This window comes from Drosophila teissieri, chromosome 3L (genome assembly GCF_016746235.2).
Source record: "Drosophila teissieri strain GT53w chromosome 3L, Prin_Dtei_1.1, whole genome shotgun sequence".
Lineage (NCBI taxonomy): Eukaryota > Metazoa > Arthropoda > Insecta > Diptera > Drosophilidae > Drosophila > Drosophila teissieri.
The window spans coordinates 9,648,803-9,676,406 of record NC_053031.1 but is presented as its reverse complement, the minus strand read 5'-3'; the positions used below and the strand labels follow the sequence as shown (position 1 = coordinate 9,676,406).

Genomic DNA, 27,604 nt, shown 5'->3' with positions numbered 1-27,604 from the left:
AGTAGCGAATGCCGCTCATCAGACTGCGACCACGCCCCCCAGGATCCCCGACGCCCACTTAACCCCACAGTGACCCAGACTTTTAAACACCTCTGACAATATGTGCAGAAAGTTGATAACTGGAGAAATGTTCTGGGGTCGAGTTGGTTAGGAGTTGTGGCAAACTTTACCGAGATGGACTCTAAGTGGGTGGTGGGTGGTTGGTGGCGGGATGAGGTGGCCAAGGTCGGCGGAATGTCGGACCATAATCGGCTTGTTTAATTAGCTCACTAAGCCCCACCTGGATGGGCATTATGCGGCTGTCGGAATAAGATGCTCTGATTGAAAGTGCCGCGTGGCTTGCCACAAAAGCGACAACTAATTGCCACATAATCAACAACAGCAGCAGCACAGGCACACCACAAAAACAAGCGACAACTAAAACCCAAGGCCGCAGGCGAGGTTTTCGGGTGGTGCTAGGTTTGTGGGTGGTGGGGTGGTGCTGCTCCGAGTGGTGGTGGTGCTGGTGCCACACAACTGGGTGGCTGGATTTTGAACACTTGCGCTTTTTACCAACTCAATTTACGCTAATTACTGCCTTTCGCTCCAGCGATAACTGCTGTCAGCTGGCTTGCACCCCGCCACTTTGCCCCGGATTTTCATCATCCCGATACCGCTTTCCCTGCGAAGAGCGGGAAATCCCTTAGCCGGCTACCCAGTTTCCCCATCTACCCATCTGCCACGCATTTCCATACGCCGCGCGAATTTATATTGTCATTAGCTCTTTTTGTGCCAACTCCAGTGTATTTTATTGAAATCCCTGCCTTCTGGCCACATCATCCAATTCGCCGCTAAGGAGAAAGAGCTAATTTAAGAGCACTGAAGAGTTTTTAAGAGCATGCGCACTCTTTTCTAGTTTCCAAGCAATTTCTCTTCGACACTGACCTAAGTCTGTCAGTCTGGCGAGAGATATTGTCCCAGGCAGACGACTTACGTCCTTTATAGAGATGACGTCCCTAAATGTAAATATATGAGAACCGAACATACACAGAGTACAAATGGGTAATCATATAATATAATCGTGTAATCATAAAAATGATAATAGAATATGCAATTCTCTAAAATAAAAGAATATGTTCTTTAGAAAAATTGAATAACTTTTTTAATTGTCTACGAAACACGGAGAACTTTCCATGATTATATCATGATCATATCGTATCATATTTTACCTTTTTTAATATAACATTATTATTATCTTTATCATTATCTTGTTATGGGCCGTTACTCCTTTCATTAGAGTAACCCTTTTTACTATACATTTTTACTAAATGATGTTGTTGTGTTGAACATGGTCTAATCATATTTTTTTAAGGACCCATAATAAATGCTTTAAGTATTTTGCATCTAGGACAGCTGTTCTCTTGCAAAAACATAAACTGAATTACTGCCTTTCACTTCCCTTGCTTGTCACTTAACTTCCCTGCATTAAAATCAACTTAACCCCTTAAAAACAGGATCGTAAAGGACACTTTTATTTGCTTTGAGAACATAATTCGACGGCACTAAGCTGAAACCCCCTGTTGCCACTAACAAAATAATCGCGAATTTCCAAAACTATTTAAAACCTTCTATTGCAAGACCTTGAAAGAGGACGCAGTGTTGTGATTAAAAAGGGAAGAGCAAATTAAGAGAGCGCAATGCGGCGAATTCAGCTGCAATAACTCGCTCGGCACACGATTTCCCGTTCCCCTTTTCCACACACACGCTTTTCCCGAGCCGAAGACAACAAACCCGAATGGCCGCTGATAAAGGCTCGTGTGAGTTCGGAAAAGCCCCCGGAGGCCCCAACAAATGCTCCACTGGCTGGCAGAAATCAGTTTCAGTTTCTGTTTCTGTTTCAGTTTCAGCGCGACATCGACGGTGAACGAAAGGCGAAGGCGCGGAAAAGCGCGTGAAAATTCGAATAAAAAGTTGAGGGAAATGTGAGGCCCAAATACGTGAGGCGCGACATTTTCCGGACAATAGTGTGTGAGCGTGTGTGCATGTGCGTGAGTTTCAGTGACTCGAGGCTAGAGAGTGAGTGTGAGTGCAAACGGATAAGGAAAAGCGGGCACAATTGGGTCGTAAATTTTGGAAAACGTGTGAAAACGCAGGAAAAGCCTCATTGCCTCATTGCCCCATTGCCGGCAGTCGAAAATTGAATGACCTTTTGTCGCTTTTTTTGTTGTTCCAGTTACTGTTACTGTTACTGTTTAACGTTACTGCTGTTGCTGCCAGTGCTGCCATTGCTCTTATTGTCAAATTAAAACGCTTTCGGCACGCGAATATTTTACGACATCGCCCCAAAAAAATCATACACCTAAAAAGGAAAAGTAATAAGAAATCTAACGAAATTCGGTGCGTGCTAGCTGCTTGTCAAATGTGTGGCCAGAATAAAAAGAATAAAAGCAGGAGAAGCATTCCGTCTGCGGACAAACAAATTATAAAAGTGTTAAACGCCCACACAACGGCCTCCAGCCACGCCCCCCGCCCCCCGGCTATCTCATTAGCATGCAGCAAATTAAGTTGTTTTATATTTAGACGACGGCGAGGGGAGCCCAGACCCCAAATACAAATTAACAAATTAAAACAACACACAAATGCCAAACAAAAAACAAAAAACGGAGCCAAACTATCTTTGATCTGCGTCAAAACAAAAAAAGCATTGCCACAAATATCGAGCGTTAATACATTCATTTGTGTGTAATCCAATATTTCGGCCGAGGGGAGACACTGAAAGAATGTGACAAAAATTAATAGAAAACACATAAAATATTATGTGTATGAAATTTACGACAGACTGATCACAGTGCGTATGCGCAATGTGCGTCGCCCAAAGGAACCGAAATATATGCGAGTATATCGCTCGTATGGGTATGATAAGATGTGGTGGCTGTTGGGGAAAATTAAGTTTCCTTGGGAAAAACTTTCGCTTGTCTCAACTGAACAACTGCAGTTGTTGATGGAAAAGTTTTTGTCGAGTGCCAAGTACTTTGGCTTTTCAACGATTTTTCTTTCTCCCCCAGCCGCAGCACCAGCACCATCACCATTGTGTTGGGTATCAACTTTTAAGGCCATCAGCTTATGTGCAATCCTGCCCTGACATCCACAAACACAATTAAATTGTTTCCTTTCTTTGTTCTCGCACATAATGCCATGTAGCCAATAAAATGCGAAACCCTTCCTCAATAAAATATTCATACACCAGGAGTTAACCGGCGCACAATGGGCCAGAAACAAAAGCAAAGAGTAGAGATTGCCCGTGGGTATAGAGTGGGTGGCAAATTAGGCCCACCCGGAACTAGAGTTGCCCCCTAATCACAGTTACTAAGCATTAGAGCAGACACTGCCCCCAAGCTGAGAGGCAAAATGCAGACGCTTACAATTAGAAAGAGAGGCCAGAGGACACTCAGAAAGAGAGAGGGGATAGTGGCAACGAAGGAGATGGGCATAGCAATTGAGTGCGTTAACACTTTTGAGAGACACTGCTGACGTTGGCAGGAGTCTCAGACTCCGTCTCTGTCTCCAAGTCCTGAGTCCTGAGTCCTGCGTCCTGAGTCCTTGCCTCGGGCCTGGCCCTCCTGATTCCCACATTCCGGTGAACCCCCTGTCCCCCCCCCCTAATTCCATTACGGAAGCAACAGTGACAAGTGGCCAAGGATGCAAGGATTCCAGGCAGGATTCCCAACAGGAGCAGCATGTCAGCAGCAGCCACTTCTGATTGAAGTCGCACACAGAGGATCCCGCAGGCAAAAGAATTTCACCTCAGAGCCAGTGATGATCTTCTTTTTTAAGTATTTGTTTTGAAACTATTATTTATTTTTAAATATATTTATTGGATTTCATATAAGCTGATTTAGAATTTCGATTTCATATCAACAGCTGCAAAGAGTTTAAACAAAATTAAATGACATTATTTTTAGAATTTGTTTGTTCTTGCCAGGTTTAGTTATTTATATTTATTTATATTATTATGGTAATTTTGTCAGTTTTACAATGACATTATTTTTAGAATTTTTTGTTGATGCCAGGTTTGATTATTTCCATTCAAAAGATAAACAAATCGATACTTTTTCCGATAATAAAATAGACTATTCAATTGTTTCCATTATACATAATGAGTTCCCATTGTTCCATGCTAAAATCTTCCCTTTGTTTTACTGTGTTTCTCTGCATGTCGAATGAGTCCTGCAGTTGAACTCGGACCTTAATCCCAACCCCCCGCTCATTAGTGTGTCAGTATCTTGCGGAGCAGCGGAGTTTGCAATTAATTAAGTTTTAATTAATTTCACACAGTGCCGGAGATAAAAATTCGAAAGGAAAACACACACACCGTGTGTTCCAGGGGTTGCAAGGGGCGTGTGAAAAAGGCAATTCCCCAGCAAATGTTTAACAAATTAGATGTAAGGAAAAATGCCCGAGTGGCAGTAAAGTAAAGTTTTTCCCAGTTTTTCCCCTGGGCAGGGCAATTGATTGATGCCAAAGTGAATGGATGGCAGGCAGGTCTGAAAATAGTACCTCCAGAAGATGGGGCGTTGCTGCTTTGAATGAGTTCTCCAAGAACGCCTCATAATTTTGGGGTTTTCGGGTTCCTGGGGCGGAGAATTATTTTCGGATCCGGATCCACATGCCACCGAAGTTTTTGGGAAATGAAATATGCAAGGGCAGCTGACCAGAGACACTTCCCAACTTCTGTCGATTACTGATTCCGGTTTATGCATTAACCATTATTAATTGTACGATGTGAGCAGGTCTTTCGAAGGAAACAGCACTGGGCGTGTAATGTTCTTCTAATTTGTGGAGTAAACTTTTGTGCGCCCTTGGAGAGGGAAAAGGATTCCATTTTAGGCCCTTTTTAGCCTTAAATAATTCTCCTTACTCACAAGACAGCCAGCGATTGAAATCGATAGTTGATTGGCTTTATTAGTTAGCAGAATTTTTAAGGTCCTTTTTGAATCAGAAAATCTTGATTTATGCTGTGTTTTATTGTCCATCAGAATCTAGCTTATCAGTCCCGACATCAACACAAATTTAATCAATTTATGTTGCACAACATCAAGGGTAGATGCGGGGCAAAAACACAACAACGAAAGCCGGACAAATGAAATTCCTTTTAAAGCTCTTTAGTCCCAGACGAAAATCAATTCTTTTTGGGTACGTTCCAGGCGGAATGAAAATAAAAGTTGTCCATGGAAATGCGAAACGGGTTGGGCAACAAAAAATATTATTTCGGCCTAGGACGAGCCAAAAGAGCAAACACAAGTGCAACTGCAACTGCAAGAGCAGCAGCAACAACAACAGCGACAGCAGCAACAAGGACGAAAAACAACAAGGACCATTCCGAAAAAGTTCAACAAACGAACGTTAAAGGATTAAATTGTCTGCCATTGATATTAAGTGTTTTAAATGTCATTGCAAGTGTTTAATTCACGCGAAGCGAAAAGAGAAAATTGAAAACAGGCGCAATTGCAGAGAGAAAAATTTGTAGTCATGTAGATTTATTGCGCTATTAACTATTAAATTAACTATATTTTATAACGTAATATGATTGAAGAGAATTACTATTACTATTGGAATTCCTCTTTGTAATATTTGTGGGATAGTGAATCCTTTTAATTGGAGAAATGGTCAATTTACAATCTATTTTTTTGGAAAACTACAATTTTCTCACTCTGCAGAAAAAGCTAATAGAAAGCAAGACTCAAAAAAGTGCTGTGTGTGAATAAGGGAAATCAAAACAAAAATATATCAACCCCAGATATTGCCTGCCGTAGATCAAAGTTCGTAAAGCAAAGTGCGAATTGATAGGACACAAGGCAAACCATATAAAGTGAAAGAAAAAAGAACCGAAGGAGGATTTGAAGCAGAGTGCAAAGGTTATAGCTGCAGCCCTAAAAAGAGACAAAAAGGCAGAAACCGAGTGGGTCATCGCAAGATGTTGACCCTGTGGACGGCACTCTTCTGCTGCCTGACGGGTAAGTCAAATTCCCCACAGGATCCTGTGTCCCACAGGACAAACAACTCATTCCATACTCGTATACTGCAGTCTGCTTAAGCATGCATACGATTATCAGCAATATATATATACATATATACCTATATACATATACAAAATAGGCCTCCACCAATCCGCTCAAGGTTGTTATTGTTGCCGCCTCGTCGGGCGCTGAATCCTTTTAAAAACATTTGTGGTTCGGGCTGCGAAAATCCTGATTTATGTTTCTGCCTGCTGCGTTGTCCTTGCAATCCTGTGCTGCTGTTCTGACATGGCCACTGCCAACCGCAGCAGGAGCAGTGAAAGCGATGGGTACACGCAGAGGAAAGTCGAGTACAATGCAGTATTAATATCTAGTGGTCCTAATATAAACACTATCTCAACTGCAACCAAACTTACAAAAATTTGTATTCAAATTTCTACCAACTACATTTGAAACTTTCAACTAAACACCCTTAAGTATGTATTTATTATTAAGCTTTTATAAATCATAGTGATACCATTGCATATATTCTTTTTGATCTGCATATTTTTAAAAAAGTGGCTTATATTTTTCCCGGTGTAAAATTGAGAGACCAACGCGGAGCCAAAGCAAACAAATGCGGTCGCTTGCTGGTCGCTTGGGGTCGTTTTTAAGGGCATATCGCATAACAGCAGCTCCTACGAGGAATGCGGGGTTAAGGGTTATGCTCTGTGGAGAGCGGGGTGTGGTGGGGTGGAGTGGGGTTCAGGGGTTAAGGCTGAGGTGCCTGGTGTCAGTGCACTTTAAATTTTAAACGCGCTTCAAACGCACACAAATTGCTTCCTACACATAATTATGCATAATTGAAAAGTGTAATTATGCCCGAGACTCCGACTTTATGAGCCGCAAACTGTGCGCTCAATCAGGCGGACAGCAACAGTTGTGGGTGGTTGAAGGACTGGGTGGTTGGGTGGTGCTGATGCCACACAGCCGAAGGAGCCACCAGTCGACCCACTCAAACGCAATGTTTATGACTCGCAAGTCCTTTTAATTGCGTGCCGCCTGCACGGAGCAAAAGGGCAAGAAAAGCGAAGGAGCGTTTTATTTTCCCCAGATAGATTTACCTCTTCTCCTATTAAATTTCATCCTGACATCACCAGACCTTCCAAGCGAATGCCCTTTTCTGGCAATAAAACGGGAGGTATTGCCTTGATATATAATATTTGCAGTCATTTCTAAAGTGTGTAGGTTCGCTTCATAATAATTGCGAATAAAACAAGTTTTTTAATTGAACTTAGCCTGCAAATATTTATGTAGCACTTTATGTAATTTAATGGTAAAACTGTTTAGTAAATACAAAATATTCCAGCAGCTTTGAAGCATGTGAATTTGCGTTGACAGGACGCGACTTTTTTTCGCAAGATCCTTATAAATGGATTTTTCCCCTGACGCTGACATATATGTTTGTCATTCGATGTTGGATGGTTATGTAAGCAAAAACTTATCGATCCTAACACTATATACCTGTACACTCGCCATCCATTTGGCTTTATTCCTTTGCCATTCTGGCAGCCAACTTTTCATTGTTTGTGTCCTTTGTTTGGGCTTTTGCTCCTGCCCGTTTGGCCATGTGTTTTTATTGCATTAATTTTTATGGTCGCCTGCTTTTGTTGTTCTTTAGTTATTGTTATTGTTGTTGTTGTTGCTTTACGGTGTGTTTTGTTGTTGTTGTTTTTATTGTTGCTAGCAGCGCTACCGCCGACTGCTCTTGTTTTACTTAGCTGCGTATGCCCCAAAGTAATAAAGCGAATTGGTTTTCCTCAAATAATTTCCATTTTAAATCCAGTTGGCAAATCCCCGCCCACTTCGGTGGATTGCTGGTATTTTCTTTCACTTTTTGCTGTACTTTTGGATTTTCCTTTCCGCGTTTTCTTGTTGTTATTTCGCCTGTTGTGGGCGCTAAGCAAAAGTGGCTTCACTTCCCGCCTCAGATTGTTTCTAAAGTTTTCCCCGAGATTTGTTGTCGTTTGCCCAAAAGTGGCAAGTGGCATCGGCAATTGTTTCTCCTCCGCTGATCCCTATGTACATATATATTCTACTTGAGTATTCCTTCTTCAAAAGGATGTGTATCCTGATGGAGGCTTGTACTGTCAGTTGTCAAAGGAGGCCTCAAAATTTAATTGAAATTTAGTGTAAACACAATGACAGCCAGTCGATTATCCTGATGCGGCGGCTTCAGTGGCTTCAGTGGCTCCTGCTCCATTTCCATTTCCTTCTCATTTTGCTGTTCAACTCGTTTGCAGACTAAACTCACAATGTGTGTTCAGACATACATGTACTGAGAAACAAATTCTGAACCAATTCGATTTATGATCAAAATTATGGCTACATTAGCTTAAATTGTAGTTATAAAGCAAGTAACCAAAAAATAAAATATGTATTTCTGCTGATGAAAAATCTATCTAATATTAGAAAAATAAATGTAATAGTTTTATTACTGATAAGAGTACAACATGTAGAATGTTGATATGGTGCTAAATTTATCTATCTGTATAACTCGCTATATTTCCCGGGCAAATCCTTTGCGCGCAAATCCTGTCAACTTCGGCTTGACTTTCCAATTTGCCATCGTTCGCCCCTTGTATGTGTCAAAAAACTTGGAATCGACCCCCCCGAATGGTGCCCCCTGACCCCGCAGAACATAACATTTCACACGTGTCACTGAGCAGTGAGTTGTTGGCTGTCAAGATGCCACAGCTCCACCCCGATCCTCGCATCCTGCGAGTCCTTTGAGTCCTGCGAACCACCGACTGGATTGCAACCCGCTGCCAAGACAACCACCAACGAAATAGGGGCCCCGAACTGTATCGGCCCTGTATTAGCATTCACTCACTCGGCTAGCGGGCCACTCCCCCAGCCGCCCACTTTTCCGATTTCCCCCCTCGCCCCTCTCCCCACACTCCAGGCAGCGAGCAAGTTGTTTGCCTATTTGCTTTGTGCATATGGAAATGAAATGGCAAACAAGAATGGGAGCTGAAGTGGAGCAAGGAAAGCCAGGGAAAAATTACGTTGACACAGGCAAACGCTCTCAAACACACACGCACACATGTGCGCGGCAAAAGAGAAAGGCTCAATCACACCAACGCCAAGTGAGACTTTCACCCTACTTTCCCTCAACTTACAGCAACAGCTTAATGCAATTATTTACTGTTTCCTTTTCAATCCTTTTTACTCTATAAGTGCTTTTTAATGACAAACATCAATTTATGTATTGAATCTCAAATTATTATTAATCAAAAATAAGTTTTTCTTGCAAACCTAAGAATGCCCACTGGCAAATACATTTCAGACTGCACATGAAGGTAATTTGAACAGCCCGATTTAATCGAACAATTAAACTTGATTACGGCATTACAACGATTACAGATCAATGAAATGCTGAACAAAATGGGATTTGCGACAGTCAAGTACTCAATTAGTGCCATAGCTACCGAATAGTTGCACTGATTAAAACGAAAACTCTGCTCAATTTAGTTTTATCACTTTGGAATGCAATTCAATTACTTAAGGCCATTAAACATCCTTTGGCAATAAGCAAAGTGCACAGATGTTTAAAGATTAAAGAACCAATGGACGGTTCATAATCGCACAGATTAACGATATGACATAACTCAGCGTTGATACTGGAAACTTTTTCTCACGCTCGAGTTTAGGCCTTTTTTTCTTGCCAATTGCCACCAAAAGCGTTGATTGCCCCTTTTTAACCCTTTTTTAAATGGGCGAGTGCTCGGTTGAAAAACTTGAAAATATTCCAGGGCTCCTCGTGTTTCGCCTTTTTGGGTTGGCAGTTCATTTGAATTGTTTTTTTTTGCTGTTCTTCTGTTTGGCTGCCATTTGTATCCTTTGTAATAGGGTTGCCTATTTTCAAATGCCCCCCCTCCATTTCATTTCTTTATTTTGCTTATCGGGGGGAAGCGGCAACAAAAAGCTGAGAAAAATAAAAGCGAATAGGAGCATGAACAAATTGTTTACGGATGTGTTTGTGACCCGCTCCTCTGGCAACAAAAAAGCAAACCCCAAACCAGAAACCAAGAAGGGATGTAGCAGAAATTCATAACAAACTACATTTCATGGCTTTGTGTCTCTGTGTGTGCTGAGGAAATTCACTTGACTTTTGGCCACCGTTTCTTTCCATTTCCCTCCTCCTTTTTTTGTAACCAATTTTTTCTTGGCTTCTTCGGTATAAATAAGCTCTGGGCCAGGCCAAATCGGACTGCTGCAGTTGTCGCCATTCTGGGGCAACAATGGCCAATAGGTAGCATACACATACACACACACACACACACAGGAGCATGGGTATTTTGCCATGGCCCTTATTTATGGCTATTTGTCGGCGGAGTTGGCCAGGACTTTCATGGCATCTTTATGGCCCCAAACTATATATGCATATCGCAGCATTGGAAGTTTGCAACTTTAAAGTCAACAAACTGCCAGTCGCAAAATAGAGGGAAAAACACACACACTCTTCGCCCAAGAAGTTTACTTTGCAGTTTCTTAGTGGGCTTTACTTAAGCTTTTTCCCCAACTTTCCGTCAAGTTTTTTGTGTTTGCTTATCCGTTACCAAGGATATCCTCTTAATCATCTTTGCCAATAAGTGTTGAATAAATGTGTATCTTATTTATTGCATATTTAATCCCCATCTATGTGATCAACTCGCAAATCAACTCGATTATTAGTTTTCAGGCTTATGTTTCCCTGGCTCGATATTCCACGTCAATTGAAGTCAATTGTTGACATATTTGCCAAGAGCAGCAGACTTCCATGACAGCCTCCCTTCGAGCCTGGCTGGCTTTTATTATTACGCCAAATTGATTTTGAATTTAGTTCAATGTTTATGGTCAAATGATTTCATTTTTGTGTCAGCCAATGGGTGGTGGGGCTGACGGTGAGCCAGGACCTCCAGGCAGGACCTCCCTCAATTTTTGCCCTTTGTCTAACTTATAAATCATTTGTGCGGCGATGCGTGAGCAAACGCCCCAAAGAGCTTTAAGAACCGACTCGCCCGAGGGATAATCCAGGGGCCCAAAAATAAATATGTATGCGAAACGAGGTAAAAATGAAAAGCGATGCCCCGAAAGTAATCCCCAATCGATTTACAAAATTCACAAAAAAAAAAACAAAAAGCAGAGGATACAACGAAGTGTAAAGAGAAGCGAGACTCATTCAATGAGTTTCCGTTCGCCATTTGGTGACTTTGAGCGAGGTTCCCTTTTTATATTTTTGCATAGAGGAAGTCTTCTGGTGTCGGGGTGTACGTACGTATACATTTTTTATGTATTTCATATCCATTAAGTTCAAAGCGAAAGATGTGTCCGGACAGGCGGCAACATCGGCGGAAGCCTCTAATGTATTGGCTCCGACTCCACTTGGGTTGCCCCATTCCATCGGATGCTGCCACCCCAAATCACCACCCTGCAACACCCTGCACCACCGGGAGGCACCCGGAACCACTCTGCACCACCTAGCTCCTCTGATTGCCCGGTCCGCTTTTCGCCCGGCGACGTTGAAATTTCAATTACTCAAGCAAAATGATAAATGAACTTGTAGCCGCAAATTTTTGCTTTGCCTTTTGTCTCGGCCACCTCGACCTCCCTCGTCCGCCCCCTGCTGCCACTTTCTTCATTCTTCTAACCAAAAGCCATTACGAAGACAGCCCACTAAGTGTGTGGGCGTGGCAGTGGCAGAGGCAGTGGCAGTGGCAGACATGTGTGTGTTATAGTGTGTGTGTGCAACTTTTGCCAGCTCCCCAAATGTTTGACAGTTTTTCGCACGAAACAGACCAGCATAGTGGCTCATTAAACTTTACCAACTATTCCGGCACAAAGAGCCGCAAAAAAAGCATGTCTTGGCTTAAATAAAACATTTTAGGAAATTATTGTCTAACAGAAACGATGTCATTTGGTTTCCAAGCTGTGGTATAAAAATAATTTGTACTGTGTACATTATTAAACTGGCACAACTTTGTGTTTGAAATTTGTGAACAAAAACTATGCTTATTATGCATAAAGTAGTTCGTGGGATACTTGTTCTCTACTATTTTAGTTTTAAATGCTAGTTAAAGTATAAAAAAAACTATGGAAAAACCCCTTTGCACTCGTTCCTAATTTCCTCACTTCCCTCGCTGCTTTTCACAGTTAAATACCCTCTAAGTGCATACTTTTAGGACGCACTGTTTGAGTGTGTTCAACAAAGTTTTACTGCGAAAAGAACGAGAGGGTGGAGGTCCGGTTCTAGTTTATTTTAATAATATTTGCTTGGCCTGCAGTCCGAGTTGCCGTGACTGTAGTTGCAACAATGCATTTGTAGTTTGCAGTTGCAGGCTGCAATTGCAGCTGAAGTTGCACTGTGCCACTTAATTAGCGAGTGAAATGTGTGGCAACATTTCGGATGGCGCAGCTTGTTGGCGGGAATTGAGTTAATTAAATAAGCTGGCATGACAACTGCTACTAGAGCGACTTCATTAGGTCCGAGGGACTTGAACAAGTCAACCCAATCCGACACACATGTGCCCACTCCACGCACCCTCGAGAATTCAATCACTCAACAACGAATTTAACGATTTCCAGACACACTCATCAATATTCAGAAGCTGTTTTGTTTGCTTGTTTTTGGTTTCCTCGATGCACAGGAGAAAAAGGTATTTTGATCGTGATAATATTTGTAAAGTACAATTTCACTATTTGTATAAATGTATATGTGATATCCCTTCGATGTCTTAGCTACTTTCTCCTACCCATTTATGTATTTTTTTTATAAATTAAACCATTTTTTTTCTGTGCTGTCTGTCGAGGATCCAGCATTCGTACTTCTGCTCAGTGAGCCACTATAAACTCCTTTCGACATCCACTTAATTGCATTTCATTCATAGCTAAGCAGCAGCCATCCTGCGGACTGCAAAGGGAGAAAGGTGTCCGCAATGGTGTGAAGTTTTATTTCCCTTCAATGCCATTTCACACTCGCTCCAGCGAATTGGTTTAAGTAGAATGCAAAAACAGCGAAACAAAAGAGAACTAAAGAATTCAAGACTCGACTCCGAAATGACCATTAAAAAGTTGCTTACCCAGTGTGTTTATAGCAAAACTAAAAATATTGTTTTGTGTTTACTTGGCCATAAAAAGCATAGTTTAATTAATCATTAATTTGTTTATGACAGTGAAAATTTGTCTAGATGTCGTACATATGCTTCAACATTTATGGTGTTGAAGTCTTGAAATTCTCGAGAAGTATTTTTACTGAATTATAAATAGAACATATTATAATAGAGTATATCGAAATATATAATCCTTGAATATATAGAGCCAAAATTCTATCAGAGCTTACGTACTCCTATATACCCAATGAATACTCATTTGAGAGGCGCCAGGGCAGAATGCAATGCCAAGTGGATGTTTGGGTGTTCGGTGGAGTGAGTGATTGCGGTGGGTGGGGTGGTGGTTGTGGATTCGCAAGGTTGGCGCTGCCAAGTGGGCGGTGGCGAGGCGAGGAGTGAGGGAGTGCGAAAGTGAGGGAAGCTGCCGGAGCAGCGAAAGAGAAGTGCCAAACAATGGGTGCAATGAGCGCTGCAAGTGGGCAAAAAAAATGAACAACTTAAGCTGCTCAGCGTTGTTGGAGGTGCTTCTCAGTTTGGCCAAAGTTACCCACCGAAAGCGAATGAGTGGTATCGTATGCACAAAGTTTGGGGAAATTGAAAACGCAACATAAGGTATTTTAAGGCTTGGAGTCATGTGTTGCATAAACAACTTTTCACAATACGATATTTAAAACTTACTTTAACAACGTTGCTATGCAAAATTAAGAGTTGGGCTATATAAATCACTTATACGCCGTGTGGTCATAATTACAATTGAGTTTTCGTGTTTTTCGTTTCTATGTCCTTAAATTGTTTCGCTTTATGTTACGGAATTCCACAGTTTGTAGCTTTTTTTCCTAGATCTTACCCTCTTTGTTCCCCTGACTTTAAAATGCGGCACGGACATTCCAATCGCTTTTGCCTTTTTGGCCTGCGGCATTGGCGGTGGCTAAAAATTGAGACGTCACCGCCAACGCAGCAAAAGGAACGCAGTGGAAATAAAAAAGAGGAAAATGGAGTGACTGGGTGGGGGGTGGTGGGTGGAAAAAGAGCAAACTTTGTTAATTGAATTGTACGCTGCACGACTTCAATTGCAGGCGCTTTCTGAGCGATTTCAATCGCGCTTTTGGTCAATGTTTTAGCTGTCAAAGGGGTGCGGAGGTTAGATGGCTTAAGTCTCGGCGTCTATTCTAAGCGTTTTGGTGTTTGGTACGTTTTTCGTTTTATCTCCGCTCGCCGCACAGAATTCCGACCTCCCACCCAGCAGAACACCCCACTTTAGTCCGCTTGACTAAATGTGTTGGGATCCAAAACATGCAATGTAAACACTTACGACCGCACATCTGCTGCAACACTGCCAGCACCCCCCTTTTGTCCCTCTCCCTTCGACGGTTTTATTAATACAAATATTAATTTTTGCGGCGCTGCATGTGGCAGGCTTGTTTACACTGACGCCATTGCCGAAACCACCCAGGGATTTACCATCCAACCAACCAACCAACCAACCGAACTGCCACCCACCGAATATCACGCCCCAGTCATTGGTGTGGGTGTTTGTGGTGTTGTTGGTGTATATCATTATCCCACTCTCCACGCACTTCAATTTGCATGAACAAGGCGAGCTGGTCCCCTTAAATTATGTGCCACAAAGGCAGCCCAAAATGAGACTCCCTGGCCAGCGACCTTGACTATGGCTTCATTTCTGGTCCCTGCTTTTGAATAACTTAGTCGGGCCGAGAACTTTCGGGGCCCATCTTCTTGGCCGAGAAAAGGGAATGCATTTCCGAGTTGATGAACAGTGTCCATCAGCGATGCACAAGGAAAAATAGGACAGCAAATTCAGAAATTTACATTTTCACTGAAAGTGCGATGTTCAAAACCAACTCTTAGCTTTCTAAAATATTTTTTTTACATTTACATATATTACTTATTGACATAATAATCGAGTTAAAGCAGAGTGGAACTAATTACACTTTTACTGAGAAGGCTATGTTTCATTAAGAACCTTACACCAATATTACATTAAGTGCAAACAATCTGAGTTCAGTTTTCCCCAATGCGCTGGTGGGCAATCGCACCTGGCCTGACCCACCAGACCCACCTGATCCACCTGACCCACCTGACCCAGTTCAAGGCTGCAGAAGATGAGTGAACTGAGGTGCAGCGAATCAGCCCGGAGGCCAAGCGACTCGGAAAGGGGAGTCCCAGTGGGGTACATTAGCTTTGAGCAAAACTTTGAGGAACTTTCGTCCTTTGCGGTGCTGGCCAACTGCAAAGGGTTTGTCTTTAATCTGCGGATAGTTGGACAACTTCTCGTCGAGGAACTACAAATCAAACTATTTTCTACTTAAGGGGACACTTACTGCAGCCTGAGGTCGGAATTGGGCGCTTTATTAGTTTGCTTAGAGTGTGGATGCAATTCTTTCATTTTGTTGCTACCGAATTTTCTACTTCAGTTCACGTTGTGATTCCTGAGAATTGTACTGGGCTTGTATCCTGTGAAGGCAGCGACCAATCCCTTTTCCCCTACCAATACAAACTGCAGCGAGTCTCCACAGACGGAATGCGGCAATTGCTTGCCTTCTCGGCTACATCCTTCTTACACTTTGAGAAATATTTTCTACTTCATCAAATGCTGTTTTTGTTAGATTTAAATATGTATAAGTTGTTCCATCAAATGGGTGTTAATTAAAAATGTACCATTTATATAGTTCATCAAGTTTTTGTACATGTTTAGGAAGAACAGTCTTAGACTCAAACTAAATCCCAAACAAAAATTAATTTAAACTATTTGCTCGCTGTGAGATGCTTGCTATTATAATAAGTGTTTCCTTTCGAGGAATGGAAATTTTTCCGAGTGAACGTCTCATTTCCCAGTCCCACAGCAACCCCATTTCTCTCAGCCAAGAGAGCTGGGCAAATATTTTCTTAATTAGTTGCTGCCAAGGCTTTTCCGGCTCACGAAAAAAGTGCATCAAAGCGGGAAAAGTGTGCGAGTGTGGGGGAAATGGAGGAAAACGGTCGAGTTGAGTTGAGTTGGTCAGTTGTCAAGTGTGAAAAATTGCAGCTCAAATTGCAGTACAAAATGGCTTCAAGCGCTCGTTAAAAGTCACGCAGCACGCAGAGGAAAAGCGGGCCGGGAATATGTTTCAAAATTTATGCGTATGAAAACAGAAATTATATTAATTACAACGGGCACCGGGGGGAAAGTGGGGACAGCATTACTATAAATTGCAGCTGCGACGGAAACAACGGCAACATCGTCACCAGGGGGTTAAACAACACTTGACATTTGGCCTCTCACCCCTCTCGCCCCACTGCACATAAAAATTGCATAAAATTTGCATGTCAAAAGTGCGACTCGAGTTGTGCGAGCCACCCTAGTCCACCCCACTCCACCCCAGTCCACCCCAGTCCACCCTAGACCACCCCATTTGGCCATCATCAGCGTTGTTTAGCAAGCGTTTGGGGAATTTACTTTCGCTGCGCTGCAAATTTGCAATCAACATAACAATTATGCGCAAATGCAGTGGGGGAGCTCAACTTGTTTATACACTCGTCCCAAACTTTGTATTTATTTACGCGCAACAGCCATATGCTGCTCCATGGTCCATTCGCATTTAAAGATCAGTCGGCTAATTAGGGTGGGGCCACACATGTTGATATAAAAGGGGAGTTGGAGTCGTGCACAGCAGATTCCTCGTTGTCTGGCCCACAATCAAATAAGCGGAGCGTAGCACTGCGATTGTCAAAGCGTATTTAATGAGCAGACTCCCGGGTACGAAAAGCCACCGCCACCTAGCGATATATCTGATAGGACTCCCCCTGCTCCACCACCACCCAAGTGCCCCAGTACCCAAGTGGTGCTGTGGTTCCTGCGAAAATCACGAAATCAGTTGGCAAGAAATCACTGCAGACAGTGGCGTAGAGAGCGAGGGGTCCTGGCAGAGAAGGGGACCCCAAAACCGCGGCGACAACATCGAAACAACGACGACGACGACATCATGCTGGCACTGTTTGCTGGGGGACACCGTTTTTTTTGGGGTGATATTGTTGTGGGAATGTGTGTTCTGGTGCACTCACAAAAATGTCTCGTAATGAACTGAATTCCATTCAAATCACTCTTCGTTTGACACGCAAACGGATGGTTGCATAACATTGTAGGTTGTTTAAGCATAAGCATAGTAATTGGTATGCAACTATTCATTATTTTCCCATATTCCTAGACTCAGCACATTATGAGCTAACAAAATTATAGTTCATTTTTCTATAATACAAGTACTTATTTTTTGTTCAAGTGTTAATGCCCTGTAATGTCTACAAGCAACCGGATAAGAGCTTGTGGCAAATACCGCGATGCGTGTCTGTCTGCCTGCCTTTCCCTCTATTGCAATTGGAGGTGGAAAAATGCGGTGGGCGGGGGTTTTTCGTGAGGAAAACCGACATTGTCTAGGCCGATTGTGAGGCTTTTGTTGTTGCCAAGGTAGGATAATGACATCAATATGCATGACAGGACAATCCGAAGAGTCGGAAAATGAGGCAGTATGGACTAAGTGAACTGGATAGCTTTAAGCTCTGTAAAGTTGGCAGATGCTTCATTACCAGACCCGCTCGATAAGAAACGGAACTCGTTACTGCTAAAGGATCATTACTGCTAAAGGATCCTTGCCTTGCCTCGCCCACCTAAGCGAGCAACTCCTGGGAATTTGACCAAGAGGTGGCACCAAAGTGGCAAGAACGGACCACAGGAGTTTTTCATTAGTGCAAGTGCCGCACAGCTGCATGCACACACAACACCCACGCGCCCAGCCACACACGCAGCCACACACAGGCACACACACAGTCACACACAGCCACACACAGCCACACACATGACCAACTACCAACACGTTCCCGGCATTGCGAAACGTGCCAAAAAGGATTGCATAAGCGCAGGCGGACAACGAAATCAGTTGTGCAAAAAAGGTGGGGAGAAAACAAAGAACTAAAAAACTAAAAACAAAAAATGAAACGTAAACACGGGCAGGGCGAGGACAATATTTTTGCTGCTCCTCCGATTGCCACTACTGCTGATTCCTCTTTTTCTTGTGCGAGAAAACAAATCTGAGCCACACATGCCCAGATATTCACACTGAGCCAAAAAGGTGGCACACACATTCAGTCACTTGGCAGTTTAAGCTACAAATTGTGTAATTTTAATAAAAGGAAACTCTCTTCATGCTCATGCTGCAAATATTCAAATGGCTCCTAAAATGCACTGCAAGTACTCCTTTCCATCGCAGATAACCATTTGCATAAAGTCTCTATCTTTATGGCGATATCTCTTCCGATCTAGCCATTTCCATGAATATTTAACTCCCAGCTCGACCATGTTCCACAACTCCATCGCAAATCATAGCCGACTAAGGAACTTTTTCAAGTGCAGTCGTTGGCAATGCGTTTAGCAATCAGCTCACGACTTGGCAGCCAGTCCGAGTTGCACAGACTTTGCCTTCGAACTCAGAACTCAGAACCCAGAACTCAGAACTGAGAGCTGTCGTTGCGCATACGCCACGTTGCACTGCAAGCCGGCCGATGGGGCGTGTGTTAATAATGCGTGACATAAACTGGAGCTCCGACAACTCCCGTCGATGGGACAAACGAATTGAGTTGACTCGACTTGAGTGGGGCATTTTAAGTGACAGCCTGTGAGGACTGCGAGAAACAGGGCGAAGGAAGTCAGTTCTGCAGACTTTGTCTGCGACGCTGGCGAGTAAATGACATCTTCTTTGTTTTATTGACATGCCGCACACTCAGGAAATGCTGAACAGAGATGAGAGAGATAAGATTGAGAGGTGGCATCTTAACACTTAAATTTTTACTTAAAATATGCAAATATGTGCTGCCAAAGTGCCAGTGGCAAGTGCGCCTCTTACCCAAACTTCCAAACCTAATGTGTGTGCGAATGTGTGAGAATTTCAATTTCCTGCTCACACCCAATGCCAATCAAAGGAAAACCCCCATCGAGGAGGAAGGGTGAATAAATTTGAGCGAACAGCGAGTGAGGAAATGAAACCAAATTGAAATTGTTTCGCGTTCGCACACAAACTTCCACTTGCCCTTAAAGGCTTCTTCATTTTGGGCTCGACTTGTAAGCCCGTGGAAAGTTGTAATTTCCAATTGACATTTTGCAAGTGCATCCCTCTAATCCTGCAAAATGGCAAAAGGGGCTGGAAATAATTACAAACTGCAATTATTAGCCCGGCTAAGGAGGCGCTGCCAAGGCAAATCCAATTAAGTGAAAAGCAAGTGTAAGCCGATGCCTTTTACCTGACCAGCTCACCTGATTCCTGGTCACCCACCACCCACTTTTCCCATTTCTCCCCCCTCCCAGTAGTTAACTGGGTAACTTTAGCTGATGACCTTAGCCTGTTTTCTTTTTTTCCAACCCCCTTCGGGTTTTCCGCCCTCAAGTGTGTCGCTTTCCTTTGGCTCTCGAGTTTCCCTCGGCTCGAGAGCATGAAATGAAATTGCCGAGCTACGGGCACAACAATGGCTATAGTAATAATAAATAATAATGGTTAAATGTGTTTACAAAAAGAGAGAAATCTTTGGCTGTTATCTCGACCAAAGTCGCCTCCTTCCCTGCTCTTCACCGCCCTTCACTCTTCACTCTTCACTCTTGGACTTGGACTTGGCTTACTTTTGTCTGCTGTGAACTGTCATTGCGTGTTGCACACAAAAACACCCGGAGACTTGCAGCGGAGAAGGGGGTAAGAGGGGAAAGCGGGGAAAGCGGGGAAAGCGGTGAAAGCAGAGAAAGGCGGCAACAGAAAGCGGGCTCTGTGAAACAGAATGAGATATTATGTGGCAAGAGTTGCTTCACCAGTTGGCAGTTCTACTTAATTTTTGATGCGAAAATGCCACTTGAGTCTGCTCGAAGTATGCAAGCATTTTAGTTTTACAATTTCGGCTACGTTTGGCTTCAAATTAAGTGGGGTTTTCGTTGGAAAACCGCAGACATATAAAGTCGTTCAAGGAAGCTATTTAACTGTAAGTGGAGTACAGAAATTCTAATACAAACAAGTTATAACAATTTGTAAGTCCATCATATCAAAAGCTTTTAAATAGAGTTGATGAAAATGACTACCATTTTACTACAATTTCTTGTTAACTATTTCATAAATTTAACCTTTTATTCATAATTATCCAATATTTCTTCAGAGTATTATGTGCATAGTCATAAGTATTTGAGGTTAATATAAGTTGTGTTGCATCCCGTCCAATTAAATAATTGAATTACTTGGGAGACCTATCAAGAGTTTCCCTGAGACTCGAGACCTGAGCATTTCTGAAAACATTGTAAAGCCACCCTCGTAATCTTCTGTCCCATAATGAAAGTGAAAAACTGTTGCAGCAACAGCAAACAATTTCGCAGCCGAGGAGAAAACTATTTCAATTGAGGTAGAAAATGAACGACAAGGACATGGCGGCATTTCCCTCTGCTTTATTTTTCTTCCCTTATTTTCATTTTCTTTTTGCCATTCTATGTTTTTCTTGGGCTTGCCATGAATGGATGCCCACCTCCCAGCATTTCTTTTTGTGTGTTTGCAGTTTAAATTGCGCTATGAAAGGAATTTTTTGGATTTAAGCATTCGTTTTCATTTGGCTTCTATTTCTTAGTTTTCTACATCTCTTTTTGCTTTTGCCTAGGATGCCAAGTGGGATAATATGTCAAGTGGCATAAGTCGGCGGGGAAAGCTGGGAAAGCTGGGAAAGCGGAGAGCTGGTGAAGCAGGCATTGATAGGATCGAAGCAGGTGTCATCCCAGTTGGCAACCAGGTCTTAACTTGGTCATTTACGGACGACTAGCTGTGTTTGTGCTGGCCCGGCTTAGCCCCAGTTTCAGTTTGAATCAAGTTGCAGTGGCAAAAACAGCTGTGGCAAGTGCTCCGATTGAGAAACAGTTGTCTCCCCTCAATATAGCCCGACTTCTGGGCAGTATAAAAGGGGAACTCGGTTGGCAAACGAGCAGTAAAAGAGTGTATCAGCAGCATGTCTACAGCGTTGGTAGTGGCCCTTATGCTCTTTGGCTTCCTGCAGGTTGCATTCAGCCAGGACAATGCAACCGCTCCCCCAACGGACTATTGCCAGAGTGGTTTGTGCCCCTCGCTGAAAAAGCACATTGCCTGCAAGAACAAAGGGGTAAGGTTAGAGTTACCCTGGACCTAATAGTTTGCCTTCAATGGTGGTATTACTTGCTCTAGGAGTTGGGCAAACAGTGCGATGCCGGCGCCCATTTGGTCAATCTCACTGGCCTGCAGGACCTGATCCTGGCCGAACACAATGCCTTGCGCAATGTCCTTGCTGCTGGGAAAATCGCCACCTTGCCACAACCCGATCGCATGGCCACACTGCAGTGGCATGCAGAGCTGGCCAACCTGGCCACACTGAATGTGCAGCAGTGTGTCCTGCAGTACGACCCTTGCCACAACACTCCGGAGTTCCAGAACTCTGGTCAGAACTTGGCTTGGATCAACATTACCCTGCTGCCTGAGGAGAAAAATCACACAGATGAGTGCCTCGTGAAGGAGGCGATTGGCGGCTGGTGGAATCAGAGTGGCAACATCACAAAGGAGCAGTTGCAGCGTTTTCCCAAGGGAAAATTGGGAGAGTGCGTTGCGTTTCCTTATGTTTATTTGGCTATTTTTAAATGATTTATTTCGCAACCAGTTCCATGCGCAATTTCGCCGTCTTGGCCCGCGACAACAACACCTTTGTGGGCTGTGCCGCGTTGAGATTCGAGAAGCCCGCAGGACATCCGCAATTCCTGTTCGCCTGCAATTATGCCAGCAATTACGTTCCCGACTGGCCCATCTACAAGGAGAAGGCCATCGGCTGCCAGTCCGGCGCCGACCTCAAATATCCATCGCTCTGCAAGGCTGGCGAGCAGTACCAGGATCTGCCCGGGGAGCAGGGCGGCAAGGGGAAGCGATTTTGGACTATCTAAGAGGGGAGTGCCAAAAATAACGCCCAGCTGAAGGGTTGGAGTGCGTGGCAGGCGCACTTACAGTCTATTTAACACGTTGATTTGTGTCGCAGTGCGTGGCGGTCATATATCATCTCACAGTCGCATCAGCATTAGCACAGACACCTGGAGAGGTAGTGATGCCGAAAGCTAGATAAATAATTCTTATACTAATTTAAAAGAAAATTCTAGATAAAATTTCTGATTTATTCAAGGAGAATAAAGATTAAAGTATGCCATACAAAGGTAGAAGGTGTAGCCTATATACTTTATACATTTCGTTGAAGACTTGTATAAGAAAAACGTTTTTCCTTAACAAGCAAAATGCTTAAGGGAATAATGATGCGCTCACTGCATAGCCCCATGTGTAAGTACCCTGTAAAACAGCTATAAACTGGCTGAAACTACAGCTCTGGCACTCACGCACAAAACCATCATCATTCTCATCAGCAGCTAAAATATGATACGCGTTGTTTGGGCACGGGAAAAAAGCGAGCGAGACGACGACAAGTTGGCATCTAATTTTAACGTCAATATACAAAATGTAAAAACGTGTCTTCATCAGCTCGTAATATAGAGACCACCATTTCCACCATTTCCCCCCGCCACTCCCCCCGCTGCGGCCACTGAAATCCCTAAGTGCCTATTAATAATGCTGCCTCGGCCGCCAGAAAAGAAAATGTAAAATGTTTTTCCTTGGATCTGCATTATTTTTAGTGTCCGCTCGCGATGAGGCCTACGTTTAATATGCCGTTACTTTGTCAAATCCGAGGCTCATTAAAGTCGGGCGAGAAAAATAGGCAACATTTTTGTTCATTTTTTCCGCTGCGATAATTAATTTCGTACTAATGCTGGCCACATTCATTATGGCTTAATTAAAATTCAACTGGAATTAGTTGGCAGCACCTCGAAAAGCGACCATTATAAACTTATCAAGCCGAAAATTCATACATATATTCATAAATGCTTATATCTCTATTTTTTGTGTGCTAATTACATTTTGTTGCGTTTTCAGTTTGTTCATTTTGCCTGAATATTAAAATCACTACAGTGACGTTTTTGTTCTGCTGTTTTGGACCCTCATTAAATGCGTGTAAAACTAACAAGGCCCACAACATATTTCACGCGGCTCATAAAAGCATAAATATCCGCATAAATAAAATAGTTTACAATGTAATGTCAGTGGTTAGAGTGATATAAATTATTCTCTTCTCTGCGCTGGGACAACAATGTTGGCTTTTACAGGCTTTTACTGGCTTTTGATGGATGTGGGGGATGTTTTTCCTTTATAGGGTGCGCTTTATTTACGACGATGCCTATCAACTCAGGGTACCAATTTAAGATTAAATATTATTTTAAATAAATGAGAAAAATGTGTGTTCAATTTGTATGGGATTTATGTCTCAACAAATTAAATATATGCATACACATACGTTGCACGTTAAAATAAACATAAAACTATTAATATAGTGACATTTGATTTAATGAAGTCGTAAAAGATTTCTCAGGTCTTCAAGCTTTCCACTTGATAGTGTGTGGCGAATTAATATTTATATTCCGTGATGTCGAAATCCAAACAAATCAAATTCCGTGCTGCTCAGAGGGAAATTCAATGGACTGTGCGACCCTGAACGCTTCGCAAACTTGATGGCTGGAAATGAATGAAAGCGCCAATTTATGGCCTAAAGGAGGACTGTGCGTTGCATAAATTGTGGCTGAATTTAAACAAGTTAATGTGATATTAGTTGGAAGCGGGCATAAATTATGAAAGCGTGCTCTAGTGGGGAAGTGGAGGGCGACGAGGATAAACAAAGCTCGCCTGATTTACTGCTGGCCATTTGACTGTTTAATGAGCACTCAGATGTGTCAACAGGCTATATGGAAATTTATTTAATTATGATTCATAAGTCAAGTCACAAAGTAGCTTACAGCCGGCGATACATGGCAAATCCCATTCTGTCAAGTGCTTGAAGTTGAGCGCCTTGGCTGGCAAAAGTCTGCAGCTCGGACATGGCAGCATCTAAAAGGCAATCAAAAGTTTTTGGCCCAAAAGAAATGGCAACAAGAGCGCAAAATGGCAAAAAGGCAAAATGTGTAAAAAATCAAAATTGGCAAAGCAAAACTTTTGATTTATGCAATTTGCGCTAAAAATACAAATCCATTTGATCACACTGGACACTGGAGTGGAGTGGGGCAAATAAAATTTGGCCAACAATTCCAATAAAATGGCAAAGCAGGCTTTGATTTATTTGTCCTTGACGGGGGACGTGGGAATTCCCCGAACGCAGCCGCAAATGCCTAGCCCCCCGTCCCTCTCTCGCAGGACCCAAATGTCATACATGGAGCATAATAAATGGGATAGTAAAACTTTGGACAGGATTGGGACCCTGAGCATGGGCTTCTTGTGCCCTGTGCCTTGTGTCAAGTCAAATGCAAATGGCCGACAAATTTGCCAGGCTATATGGCGATATGCAAACAGAACAGAACAGAACGGATATATGCTTTGTTTATGTATATACATACATACACATGTATGTGACCGCAGGCTAAACTGGCCACAAATTTCCACACAATTTATGCGGAAAATGTGGAGCGGAAGAGGAGACACGGCGGATCCCATTGCCGGATCATTTATTTTATAGTCCGTCGCTTTAAGTTATTTTTCTTCATTATTTTTTATGTGGCTCCGAGCGAAAACAATTGCCAACGGCATTTGGCAATCAGTGCCAAATGTTTGCTCTGTTTGCGCCAATAATTTATACGAGGAGCAACAACACAACAACACAGAAACACAACAACCCACAGACGGCAGACGTCAGAAGGACATCACACATACGCCGCGTTGGCCGGCTAAGAGCTCAAGTTCATAGACAGGATCTTAACGGCACAGTTCATTAGCGGTCCCTTTTGGCCAGGAACTTGGTTTATTAATCCTCCAAGGAGTCGAGGGACAAAGGACGGCAGTTGTCATTAGGGTTCGTCCTGCGATTTCCGTCTCTCTCCGACATAAACACCAAATTAAGTTTTAGTGTTTCATTTATTTTTGGCACTCTCTTCAGGGATATACATACATACATACATCCATATATGTAGTGTGTGATTCGGGCCTATTTGTTTTTATGGCCCCAACCATGAGCCCTGCGGTCTGTGTAATTTTTGGCCGGCTCCTATTGCCTTTTGATTGTTTGTAATGAGCTCGTCGTCCTGCTCATGTGCGGGGGTAATCAAGGATATGAATAAAACAGCGATCGAAACAACCCGATAAAGTCTGGGCAAATGTCAAGTGAGCTCTGCCAAAGCCATTCAAGTGATCCACTCAGGGGGAAGGACTTATAGTGATGGGATTACATGCTGATTTGCTCTTCATATTGTTTTCATTATTCAATTTTAGTATAACAATTATCAATTAAACAACTTTATGGCTTAAATTAAATCCTTTTGTATTTCTCATTGCTGCTTGATTTATAAAAATTCTGTTGATTCGATTTTTTATCCTCGTGTTTCGATTAATTCGTGCTTTAATTGATTCGTTTGAAATGTGATTCCAGCTGATTTAATTTATTTGCCAATTTCATTCGTTGTTTATTCAGCTCATTTGAGCATAACATTTGCTTTGCTTGCACAGTCATTCCTAGCGACAGGTGCATTAATATTATTTTCCAGATTTTAACCACTTTCCAGTTCTAAACCGCCGATCAAAAATGTTCAAAGGTCACTCTTCAATTTGTTGCACTTTCAGCGGCCAATTGTGCAGCAAACATAATTCAATTAACGCCTGGCCATTGGATGCCACCACACAGGCACACACACACAGACACCCAAGTAGAAAGAGAGGGGTATAGGCGAAAAGAAAGAGAGAGGGCGATAGAATGGCCGGAAAGTGGCGCTTACAATTTGCGCAATTTCCGCCTGTGAACAACATCAAACAGAAAATCTCCACTCCATTCCCGAATGAAAGCAAAAACATAAAAACTTTGCTCTCGTTTGATGTGTGAATTGTGCAAATATTTTTGTTAAAAAAATATACGCTCCTCCTACTCCGTCCACTGAGCATTTATCATGTTTTCGTATACGTTTTGCTGGATTTTCCCTCGAAAACTTGTTAAATGAAAAACAAACAAAGAATGTTTGCACATAATGCGATTAGCGGCCTCGGCTTCGAATGCCATCGAAATTTATTAGCCGCTTATGCAGTCCGATTGAAGTTTAATTGAAAGCGTAACAATATTTACCAGAACAATATTAATTGACAGTTGATGTTGCGTGTCAGTCAGATATTTCATTTTCCGTCCTGATGCCTGGCCACTCAACACAGATGTCCTCCTGGATCCACTGTCCTCCACTTTCATCTACTTTAATGCTTCGCCAACAGCGGAATCTAATTAGCATTTGAAACCCCGCCGGCCGGATGGCATGGCTGAATAACAATAATTGCTTAAATAAACACCACGACAAATGCACATTAATAAACATCAGTTGGCTGAAATGTGAATTATGGCAAGCCCATCTCGAGTCCCGGACTCCAACATGCAATCAAGTGCACGAACGAACAGGAGAGCTCGAGCAGAGCTCTTTGTGGGTTAAAGTCGACAAAGCCATCGGCAAAGTGCAACGCCATTTGCATGTCGGGTTGGTCATTCACGTCGCCATCAACTGGTTGGTGGATACAGTGCCACTCGAAAGTGCAGAACGCACTGCAACTTACAAAATACTTGGAAACGCGTACTATCCTTAATGCAGTCATCAAAAGTCAAGTCACCAAAATAACTCAGATACAACCATGTAATAACCACTAATAACAAAACGAAAGCATAATAGATAACATTTGTTATAAATAATTATGTAAAGTACTTAACCTTTAATAACAAAACGAAAGGCATAATATATAAATAACATTAATTAATAATAGGTATATACAACAAAGTTTCAATTAAGTATGCCTCTCAGCGTGTTGGCTTGAATCAAGATAATGGAAGCAAGTTAGGACTAGAAAAACATGACCCCTTCTCTAAACAATTTCTATAAATTATACCTCAGCTCCTGTAAAGCGTTCCTCTTAATTATATATGATGGACTCGTAATTCCTAGGCAGCTCGGAATGAAAAATTAACCAAATTATATTTATGGTCCGCAGTGTAAACGACATACATATGTATATAGTATGCTAAACAGACAGTGCGTGACGCTCCCTCGTTCTTGGACTTCTTCGTTGGACTTTAACATGGCAATTATGCATTTTTAATCAAACCACCATAATGCTTCCGGGAAAAGCTTTTCTATTGATTTTCTCCATTAACCAATTGACATACATCCAATGGGTGAGCCCAGTGAACCCTTTTGAACCCCAACTGGAAGATAGTATACGAGTATATTCCAATAAGCCAAATCAGACATGCTGAACGGCAAATCAAATTGTATAGAATCATTCCGATTCAGTTTCTGGCTACATTTGCATACAAATGCAGCCGGGATTAAAATCAAAATTCGATATG

At 42.5% G+C, this 27,604-nt stretch overlaps 2 protein-coding genes across 7 annotated transcripts in view; both read left to right on the top strand.

The window, feature by feature from the left end:
* Window positions 1-1,887: 1,887 nt before the first annotated feature.
* The window catches only part of LOC122615753 (zwei Ig domain protein zig-8), a 39,499-nt gene continuing 13,782 nt past the window's right edge, over window positions 1,888-27,604 (top strand). For 2 of the 6 annotated variants that reach the window (XM_043790845.1, XM_043790840.1), the window contains exons 1-2: window positions 1,932-2,055; window positions 5,697-5,993. In XM_043790845.1, the coding sequence (XP_043646780.1) occupies window positions 5,954-5,993 (40 nt within the window). In that variant the 5' untranslated portion in view covers window positions 1,932-2,055; window positions 5,697-5,953. Of the gene's footprint in view, window positions 2,062-5,696; window positions 5,994-27,604 lie in introns of all 6 variants that reach the window. The other 4 variants (XM_043790843.1, XM_043790844.1, XM_043790841.1 and 1 more) reach the window with 4 other exon arrangements.
* Window positions 21,116-22,361, top strand: LOC122615754 (antigen 5 like allergen Cul n 1). The gene is made up of 3 exons (XM_043790846.1): window positions 21,116-21,289; window positions 21,352-21,758; window positions 21,818-22,361. Exons 1-3 carry the CDS (start codon window positions 21,140-21,142, stop codon window positions 22,092-22,094), a joined length of 834 nt encoding a protein of 277 aa, XP_043646781.1. The 5' UTR covers window positions 21,116-21,139; the 3' UTR covers window positions 22,095-22,361.